Source organism: Limulus polyphemus, unplaced genomic scaffold (genome assembly GCF_000517525.1).
Source record: "Limulus polyphemus unplaced genomic scaffold, Limulus_polyphemus-2.1.2 Scaffold857, whole genome shotgun sequence".
Lineage (NCBI taxonomy): Eukaryota > Metazoa > Arthropoda > Merostomata > Xiphosura > Limulidae > Limulus > Limulus polyphemus.
Window position 1 is genome coordinate 174,519 of NW_013666467.1, and position 11,529 is coordinate 186,047.

General features: G+C 28.9%; 1 protein-coding gene across 2 annotated transcripts in view; it reads left to right on the plus strand.

Annotated features, from left to right (window-relative positions):
- The first annotated feature begins 59 nt into the window (after positions 1-59).
- Positions 60-11,529, plus strand: part of LOC106460900 (splicing factor U2AF 50 kDa subunit-like) — a 42,881-nt gene continuing 31,411 nt past the window's right edge. Inside the window, exons 1-3 of one of the 2 annotated variants that reach the window (XM_013920657.2) lie at positions 60-197; positions 3,013-3,102; positions 10,305-10,407. In XM_013920657.2, coding sequence (XP_013776111.1) covers positions 3,075-3,102; positions 10,305-10,407 — 131 coding nt within the window. In that variant the 5' untranslated portion in view covers positions 60-197; positions 3,013-3,074. The remainder of the gene's footprint in view (positions 198-3,012; positions 3,103-10,304; positions 10,408-11,529) is intronic. The other variant, XM_013920658.2, reaches the window with a different exon arrangement.

Here is an 11,529-nt window from a genome sequence, read left to right on the forward strand (position 1 = left end):
CTCAACACAATATTCCTAAATAAAATCTATTTTTCGCGTACCCTAGTAAGTTTTACAAGAACTATATCGGAAACTGTAAGTGCGTTGGTCTCTTGGTGTTAGGTATTGTTTTCTATTGTCAATTGTGATGTTTACATTTTAGCAAAACGTGGAATAAGTAAGTTTGATATAACCTAACCCTTTTACTACATTTTTAGGTGAGAGATTTTCATTTATTTTATTATTATTAACTGCTACATCTTTTTTTGTATGCAGTTAGGCTTAAAATTGAGATTTTAAATGCAGCACAGTCTAAGCCTAACTAGTACTAGGAATAGTACTACTAGTGTGCTTGGATTTTTTTATACATAATAATGTATACACATGTATATCTTTTCTCACATTGAGTTTTTCCATCCTAAACTTAGAAATTTTGTACAGTTTCAGAAATAACATGATAATGTGGGCAGCATCCTGTAATAAAGTAAATACAGTTCCAAAACTACATCTTTTGATATACATATATAATTATAACTATATAAGTAACTTATACTGTTGTAGTACTTAAATTGTTCATATGACTTAGTCAGAAGTGTAGGGCACTTAGTAAAGTGTGAATGGATAAGTATTTTGCAGAGAAGTAACTTCACACCAATTATGTTACAAAGTGACTAAAGTAAAGAAAATACTTTGGTGACTCTGGTAATTTCTTTGCAAGAAAAGTTATTCATTATTAAAGAATATTAGGAGAGTTCATTGACATCAAAATAAGTGTGGTGTAAAGAATATTTGGGCCTACACACATATACCCAAAATGACTAAGGTAAGGAAAATGCTCTGGTGATTATGATAATTTCTTTGCTCCATGACAAATATATATATTATTAAAGAAGAATATCAAGCAAATTCAACAACATCAAAATCAGTGTGGAGCAAAGAAAATAAGGTACTATAATATACACATGAATAACAGCTTTGTAAGAATATCTGGAAACAAACAAATCATAGAAAGCTTTTGTTGTATACTTAATAATCTTATGTACTCAAGGTAATCTTGTCACATGTTTGTAATTTGTAGCTACATATAATGTTTTAATATTCTGTATCATGGAGTGTTTTATTATAATTTTGATGTAATTTCAACATGTAAATAATATGTTATCATAAGTGTAAGTTTTTGTAAATGTTTATTATTTATATATCTTAATATTCAATGAAAAACTTTTTTTGCCCTGCCTACTGGTGGAGGAATGATATTTTTGCTAGGATATGCCAAATTTTGTATTTAGTTTCTGGTACTTTCTTATGAAGTTTTTCTATTAAGTCTTTTTAGAAACAAGTGTGTTATGTACTTTGTTATTTCCCTCTTCCCCCATGTGAACATAAAGCAGATTACAGCTAAACAAAAGTATGCTAGTGTATAATTTATTTATTGAAGAAAAATAACTAGGCCAATTTCATATAAAGATATGTATTTGTATTGTTCTTGAGGTTATTTCCATTGGCTTATGAGTCTTGTTTGAAAAAGTTGTACTTAGTGATTCCCTAGATTTTTTAATATGTAGAAGGTTTTTGCTTGTAGGATATGATTGCATGAAGTAGTGAATATGAACCAGTATTTAACTATGAAAAGACTGAGTATGATGCTTGCTTTTCTGAACCACTGCTGTATGTATTAACAATTGTTCACATGATTGAAAAGTTTTGTTATAATCATGAACTATTCATGTAGCTTAAAAAATAATAGTAAAGTTCTTTTACTTAATATTATTATAGGATAATGAGCTGTTCATGAAACATATAGGTGAGGTTCATGTAACAAATCCTTTATTCTAGCCGAGAATAATATAAATGTTAAAACTGGGATTTGTAAAAACAAAACAGGATAATTTATTGAAATTCTGACAATTAAAACAAAATATACTCAATTTAAAAATGCCAGGACTTGATTTTTACAAACAGCACATCTAAACATCAGAGAACTTCTAATTCAGCAATATAAAAAAATCAGAAAGCAAAATCCTAACTTTGAAAAGTAATCTAAAAATGTGTTTCATAATACAACACTTTAAACTGACTTTCAAGCAGTATCCAATCTTTTCTTTAGCATCTTCCACTTCAATCTTCATTTTTTGTGTGCTCTATACTTTATCACCAAATGATGAGATTACAAATCAACTTATATATGTAGAGTGACATAGCTGTTTTGACTATAGCTGGTGAGACAAAAGCCACAGCACCACCTACTGTCAGTTATTGTTTTTTACTGTAAAACTTGTATTGCTCTGTCAGGGTGCAAGTCAACATTATGTCATAAACAAGCACAAGAGAAAGCTTAACTAAATGATAAAGGCAAAGGTACATAAGTATGAACATATTCATTATTAAAAAATGGAAGGAATACCATCTCACATTCACTTCATATGGTTACTGTTTTCAAGGAAGGTTAAATACTCTTAAGCATATAGTACTAGGGAAATTATCATATACGTGCTCATTATTTTTCAAGACATAATGCAATCTGGAAAGAGTACTAAATTCCTTTATATTTTTTCTGAAAACATTGTGACTTTTATGAAGAAAAAATGGCTTACTTAAATTTTATTTCTTTTTTTATATGTAGAAGTGAATTAAAAAATTTTGCAGAAAAGTATATTTGTGTTTTTTCACAGGATGTCCACCTGCAAAAAACAACAACTAAGTGTGTATTAGGCTCATCAGTGATTAGAATGTTTATCAATAGTTAAAAAGTTTGATAAGTGGCTTAGCATATTATTTGAAACTTCATTGGATATGTAGTGAAAAATGAAAAGTGTTATATATTTAAAAAATAATTTCACTGAAGCATAAAAAATACATATGATCATATTCTGTGAATCTGCAAGAAAAGAGAGAAATAGAAGGTAACACCAGTTTTAAAAAAACAAAGCTAATGAAAGTTGAAGTGTTTGTAAGTGTTAGAATTAAATTTAGGGCTAGACAATATGTTTGTTATTTCTATACTTTTTATACTGCTATTTTTTATGTTTGTAGTTTAAAAAATTTAACCAACACAAGAATAACATCTCAAAGAACAGGGTTAATAGACTGGCAGCATGGGAGAAGAAAGAGATTTTGATAGAGGTAAGTTTCTTTACTTAACGGTTTTGTTTATAGATCTAAGCTTATGTATAACCATACTGGCTTAATGAAATGTAATAGTGTATATACTGTTTTTTTCTATTAATATATGCTTGATTCTACCTGCTTTAAATTGGAAGCTCAGATTTTTTCTTGCCCTCTATTTATGTACTTTTATAAGTATGCTCGTTGCCATCTTGCCAAGTTTGTCATATTTTGGAATTTAAACTTATTTGACATTTGCTCTAATTACTGAAATTTATATTTTTTGGGGTGAAATTAACATTTTTTTTTGTATTTTTCTTGATTCAACACTTGCACACCTCTCACACATTTTAAAGTTCACATGAAATTGTCCACTTGGTTATACTAGGGTATTGTTTACTCATCCAAGTAGATGATTGTTTTCAAAGAAATTTACCTAGAATTTTCTTATTTGTTTTTACTTTGTATGTTGATAAAATATACATATATATATTTATAAGAAAGCTATACTGAGATGAAGAATGTTGGTAGAGGTTAATAACAGTTTGCAGATTCTAGATTGCCCAACAAGTAGGTTTATTTCCTTAATAAATTTCACGTTTGGTTTACATGGTATTAATTATGAGACCTCAAGACTAATTTATGTCTTCTTGATTATAATAAAAAATAAATAAAATAGGAAGTTTTACTAAACTTTTATCAGCAAGTAATTTCTAAATTACGATTATCAATTACAATGACTTTTAATAAATTAAGTTAAACGTTGAAGAAAACCATAACATTTTGTCAAATGTACATATATATGAACTCCTTTTTTTTATTTCTAACTTTCAGAGCCCGTGTCGAAAACCTTTACAGCTAATACATTTACTTTAAAATTAAAAATTTATGTGTATTTATGACATGAACCTATTCAGAATTATCTATAGTTCCTGAACTAAAGTGGTTTAGCCCTTTCTACTATGGTGGCAAGGTATAGCCATTTCTGTATTTTCATTCATGTGTATTTATGACATGAACCTATTCAGAATTATCTATAGTTCCTGAACTAAAGTGGTTTAGCCCTTTCTACTATGGTGGCAAGGTATAGCCATTTCTGTATTTTCATTCATAAAAATTAACTGATAAATGTCACCATATCTAGACACTTCAGACATAAACCATTGAACATTTGTGAGCCTAAATTTTATTGCTCTTTTTAAATTTACAATTTTTAATGAAACACTAAACACTGTGCAATGTTGCTGCAAATTGTGCAATAAACCCATTACTGCTAACTTGAAAGCCAGGTTTCAGTTTACACATGTAATTGTTTTACATATTACACAGATTATGTGACTCAAGAGGTATTGATGTTTCTCGTTTGTTCTTATACTAACTTACTCATTTCACAAAATACATGATTGTCTCATAAAAAGAAGTTTGTTTTTAATAGTTATGACAACTTTTATAGTACATTACATTAAAACAATTTTGAATGTTCAAAGCTGTAAATCACTGACAACCACAGCCAGTATCAATTCACAATGAAATAACATGTGACATTGTTGGACACTTCGTAAGTAGCATGATGCAACTGAAAACTGATTGCTTTTGGGAAATGTATGTAAGAGCCTTTTCTGATTCAAGCTGTTCATACACTGAAATCTTGAAGATGTATTCAGATTGGGAATATAGTATTTCCAAGATAGGGATATCTCTTGTACTTAATGGCTTTGGAAAACAAGGAAGATAGATGAACTTGGAGCACCAGGACCAACCAGAAATAGACCTGCCACAATGTAACTCAGCTGTAGTAAGCCAAGTACAGTGTCTTGTAACAGATGAGTGAGAATCCACAAACACAAATGTCACTGGCAAAAGGCATACACATGCCCCAGGCAACAGTATGCAACATAATTAAGAATGATCTCCATCTGGTAAAGTCATATAGTTGCTTCCATGACATAGCTGTTTAACCATTACATACATCAAGCAGCTGGAGTATGAAATGTGTATTCATGCTATTTCATGTGAAGACATAGCAGTGAAGTCACTAGTCATAGCACCTATGGATTTCTGAGTGATCGAACTGTTGAAATGGGCTGTGAAAAACTATCATCCTCATACCACTAGATGGATTATGAAAAATGAGCAGGGGAAGTGGTGTGCTTTGGACATGGTCTTTTTTTTTCAATGGAAAACATGCCTCAAGGCTATTGTCAAGATACATGGTTCTTGGTTATTCTGTATCTTTATTGTTCCAACTAAATACACATTTGTGAGTATAAAAAATACAATCATATGCCTAATAATATTTGGGTTAGCTCTTTGAAATATACAATAAGATATGTCATATATATATATAATTAAAAACTAATATAAACAAATAGTTTCATTTTATTGTAAAAGCTACCTCTGTACTTTCTTCTATAAATTATGCAAAGCTGTTTCAAAAAGACCTTCCACCCCATCTTTAAGCTTATGCTGGGGCAAAATCCACTGTAAGACTTCATTGATTTCAGGTTACTCTGGGAGTTTTTAAAGTGAAAAGCAAGTGTCAAAGCAATTATTTCAAAAAATAAACGAACTCACCAAACTATGATATAATTGGATTATTTAAAGTTTTATTATGAAAGAAAGGCTTTTGACATAACTATTAGTTTTGGCATTTAAACCTTTCATATCAGGTTAGTAAAAGTGCATATCACAACCTTTTCCAGGGTTACATTCAAAATTTAATTAAACAAATTATTATCAATGTATACTAATAAACTTGGCATTGAAATGTAGTTAATAAATCAGATCTTAATATTATATAAGGTTTAATTCTTAATTTGAGAAGGAAATATTTAAAAAATCCTCAATCTCCCCTAGTATAAAAATTGTGACATTTTCTCTCTAAGTCTTCCCTCTTCTCTAATTTATTTACCACCTCTCCAAGAAGTACAGAAGTTAATGGAAATTACTTATTATAATATAGATATTACTCAGGCAAATCATGTCTTTTATATATCATTTATTTATGGAGCCATAAACTAAAAATCAGACCCACTTGCCATGCCCATCTGTAACATCCTCTCTTTCACAAATTGCAAATAGTTGTCTCTGACATTTTATACTATATTATTTATAACCAATAGAAAGGCAAAGTTTAATGAATCAAATGACATATTATGTTGTTTTCCACACAGAGAACTGTCTATTTCATCATTCGGTTTAAAAAATGTTTCTCACAGGAATCACATCAAAGAGATTAGCTGAATTTTTAAAGGCTCGTATCGTATAGTTAGAAAACCATAAAAATTATGATAGTTAAAGAACATTGCTTGTTTTTTGCACGTTATTATTCTGTGTTTTTAGGTTATTATTTAATTAAATAAAAATTTAGTGTAGTGGTACCATTAGAATATAAAAAAGAAAATCCAGGTAAGTACTTATATTTCTTGTTCTTCATGTGTATTCTCTATTTATTATTATAAAAGTAACTAAAATGTAAAAATTTGAAAATTATCAGGCAAGATAATAAAAAAAATAATTCTTCATGGGGTATGCTTGTGAGTAGCTCGTGTGTTATGTAATTCCATATGGTAACTTGAACTGTACATTTGCAGGATTATTAGTCAGACTTGGTTCAAAGGTCAATAAAATTATGTTTAAATAGATGTATAATGTTATGAGCTTTAAGCTGTTTTGAATAAACAACTGTGGTTTCCTGCTACAATTTACAGTCACTCTAGAAAAAAAGATGGAAGTTTAGATTTATTTTCTACTTTTTGTATGGTTATGAGGTCAGTCAAACTGATAGGCGCCCGTATAGAGTTATGGTAGAGAAAATAACAAATAAAATTTAAAGTTTTTCTGAAAATTTGTTTGATATTTATTAATTAAGTTTTAGAGATAATGCAAATGAAATTTGAAAATTTTCACACGAAGAAAAGTATTTTTTAATCATAACATGAAAATCACTTTGTACTTGGAGCAGTCAACACTCTGACTCCGTATCTTTATGGAGAAGTTTTTAGTAAAATTATTCAATTAAAAATTCTGATTTTTTTGTCTACAACAGACTTGTAAGGTTTACTGAAAACCTGCCAAATGTCTTGAAGTTACATTAAGTACTTTTAGAGTTATATATACCTTCATGGTTACGTGGTGGTTATAAGGTTGTGTAAAATATGTGAACCCATTGTGAAAGGGTTAAAACAGACCATTTAGGGAAGAAATTAAGCTTTATGATTGTGAGAAAGAAAATAATCACAGCCTTCAGACAATAGTTTGAAGTTTGAAAATTATAAAACAAAAAATGCTGTTAGTTCAATTTTATAGTTTTTAATACCATATAGCTTTGATAATTCTGTGTATTCAAAACAAGTGTTGATAAAATTTATATTCAAATACAATTCTTAATTTGAACATTTCAGTTATAGTTTTATTTTGTATGTGATTTGAGATGAGGGATCAGAAAGAATTTTTGAAAGAGTCATGTCTTCATAATAAACGTGAAGTGTACCTGACTAGAAATGGTTAAGTATATGTCCATAATGGTATTTGTTGTTGGGCTTTGTAAATATTGTTTATTTCTTTTTATGCTCACACTATACACATACACACACACACACAGAAACATATATGTACCTGTATAGTGGAATATCAGTATTTCATACGTCTGAAATGTTATATTTCATAGCTGAGAATATTAATGAATTAGTGCTGAGAGTAATAATTGAAAATATATAATTGTTTCATTTTTATGTAATAATTTTATAGTTATTGTTTTAGAACAAGTCCTTACCAGCTAAAAAAATTTTAAATTTGTTAATTTAACTTCATTGACAGTTTATCTATCATTCTTCAGAGAAAGGTTCTTAATGAAAAGAAATAATGAAATAAAATCTTTTACAGGATAATTTATTATTATCTTAGTTTGAATACCTAGTGTTCTGGTCTAAAGTTTTCCTCCAAAAAGCCCTTTAATAAATTAGGAGAAAATTCTTTTAGAATCACCTGAAAGTGAAATTGAAACTATTGTAGATTGAAAAGCATTGGTTTCCAAACTTATGTAAAATAAAATAAAAACCTGATGTCAGTTTGGTACAATTATGAAAGTATTTAAGTGTTTGAATAAATTAACTACGGCAGAAATGTTGAGTTTTTTAGCAGTTTAATTAGAATACCTTGTGGTAATTTTCTTCTTTTTTTCAGGATTTAGGGCTGTTTTCTTCTGTATGTGGCATGAAAAGTTGGCCTGGCCCTATGGACATTGCTAACACGATTCATTGATAAAACTGAAACTACTCATACCAGTCATTCATTTTGTTGATACTTAGTTTTACAAATAATCTTCTTATTGGCGTTATTATTTGTTTATTAAAAACTTTTACAAGTTTAGCATTCATAAGACCATTAGAAACATTCATAATAAAAGATTTGGTACTAAGAACATTCTGAGTCATATCTTTGCTATTGAGATACATTTTCATAAATGGAATATTTGTACACTGTCTTTGTGTCATTTAATTAAAATCGGTAAGTTTGGTTTACATAAGAAAAAAATATGTTGGTAGTATCAGCAAAGTGATTGAGACTGATTGGTTGTGTATGTGCAATTAGCCTGCTCCATTGGAAAAAAAAGTCCAGTGCCTCTGGTTTGTAGTAAACATTTTTAGCCAGTATTTTTGTTTTTCACTTTATAGAGAGATATGTGATGGTCAAAAAAGTAGCTTCAGATTTGTTTTGCCTGCTTATCTTTACCACGTGATCCATCCATCTTCCAAACCATGTAAAGTATTTAACAGAAAAAATACCAATCTTTAAAATGTCTTATATAAGAGTCAAATTATTATAATGTCATTAATCATTTGCAATCATTCTAGAAGTCAGTATTTTCATTTGCATGCGATATTTCAAAATTAACACAAATCCTCTGGTTCAAGAGTACCAAACTTGATGTTGAAGCATATTGAAAGTAATAATCCAAACAGTCAGTGTAGTTTTTAAATAAGAATTACTAATTTCCAGCAAAATACATATGTTTTCATATATGCAGTGTAATTACACACTTTCCCCTCATGTAGATGTGCTTTACAGTCAGCTTCACTACAATATAACACTGTTATTTGAGTTTTTAAATTTGCTTGTGATCTTCATCCCAAACATTTCAGTACTTTTATTTTGCAAACAGTTTGAGAGGTATGGCATTTTTATGATCAAGACAGTGTAAGGAAAGTAAAACTATTCCATATCTTGTTTTATATTTAATTTTTTCAAAGAAAGTAGAAATGACAGCCAGTGAATGTGTGGATGTTTGTGAGCATGGATAGTGTAGGTGCACTGGTTAATTTAGCTTAAATATCAACTTCCTGTAATTTTAAGTGAATCATTTTAAACAATAATTTTTTTTCAGCCCACTTTTTACTTGGTCAAATTTATTGCAAGTTTGTTTTAACAATTATGCAGTGTCTTTTACCAATGAAATAATGAATGGCTGATGAAAATGTTTAGATTTGTTACTTGTAGAAGTTATAAAATATGTTATTATTTATTTTGAATGAGGAATGAAAATAAATTTCTTCTTTTTTTCAAAGACTTTTTATTTGCATATAAAAAATTATTATACTAAAATCTTCTTTTTGTACAATGTGTGTGTGTGTGTGTTAATGGTTTTGTCTAGCATCATGGCTTAAGTCACTGAAATATATTTTTGAAGCGGATTAGTAAAATTGTAAAGTTTCTTCCAGTTCTTTGGGCTTGTAACCGGAAAATTAATTTCAAACACTTTACACATACTCACTCACTAATTAGAAATGTTTGATAGCCACTGTCATTTCGCTAGAACCATTGTATATCAGTTTGTTCAAACAGTAACAGTGTTGCTGTAATGGCTTCTTTTTTTTTAGACAATACTTTTAAATTATTTACGAAGAAACAAGAATCATTTAAAGAAATAATTATCTGTTAGAATTAATTGAGAAGATTTCCTTCATATAATATTCATGTGGTTTAATTTTACAAGTTAGCTTACAAAAGTAAAAATAATAGTTTTTTTCATTTTTTTCATCATGCTCATCCATTTATTAAGAAACATCAGTTTGGAAGATGCCAGTTGATTTCAACTTTTATGGCATGAATGAGCATGCATGGTGGTTTCAGTGAATTCGAGTAAACTTTGGGTATTTAGTGACCTTGTAATGATATATTTTTTGTTTTTTCTCAGGTCACCTGCTTTTCTATCTCTTTAGACAAAGACAGAGATCGAAGAAGAAGTGATCGCAAGAGGAGCCGTTCCCGTAGTAAAGACAGGCGCAAAAAGTCACGTTCAAAATCTCGTGATAGAGGCAACAGGTAGTCTTGAAATAATTTTTAATCTGATATTAACATATTGGTGGTAAATGAGAACTGATATATATATATACACACACACATACATACATATTTTTTGCATTATAGTTGAGATATATAGATTTGATGTATTTTTCATCCATTTTCATAAAATAGAACTGCTTTGCATTGAAAAAAAAAAAGAGTTAAAAACAATTATACAAAGGTTTTGGCAGACAAAAGGTTGTTATGGAGCTTAGAAAACCTGGAAATTTAGTGTACCAATTTTCAAGTCGTAATCAAACTTACATAGTAGCAAGAACATTTTTTCTGTACATATTTTCTATAACATTATATTATAGAAATTTCTATAATAGTACAGTGAGCCATGTTGTCAGATTTAAAAACTACTAAAAATAAATTTGTTCTTTTTACTCACTCAAAGAAATAAGTAGTAGTTCATTGTCTGGTTTGTAAAATGATTTGGGGAGTTGGTGCAATAATTATATATGTTAAAACAAAAATCTTTTCACAGTAAATTTTTAAATCCTCAAAAAAAAAAAGTAAAAACCAGTGTTACAAAAGCTACAGCTAACTTTTAACCAAAGTTAAAAAAGTTGGATATACCATTGATGTAGTTTTCCAGTATTGCAACTATAGTATAATTGCTCAAAATGAATTATTTTGTATGAACTGTTAAAAAAAATAAAACTTTTTGAAGCCCAAATGATCTCACTTCATTAACTTTCTTTATAGCTTAATCTTCTTACTAACTTTTTAAACTTTCCTTAGGTATTTGTGACATACTTCTAAGACAACATAGTGCTTATGCTCTATTATTTTAAATTTATTTTAGCTAAGATATCCACATCAAATCATAGCCTAAAAACAATATAAGTAATTATCCTGGTTTGAGGTGAAATGTTTTAATGATAAGTTGTTAAAATGAGAACAAAATAAAATACTTAATTCTCTTCATACAGCTTGGTCACTTTGACCGACCTTGCAACTGCTATGTAACCACCAGGTAACCATGAAAGTATACATTCTATAACTTTTAATGTAGTAAGCAAGTGTATCTTCACAAAACTTAGCAAGCTTTCATTAAATATTACATGTCTTGTGTATCAAAAATTATATTTTCTT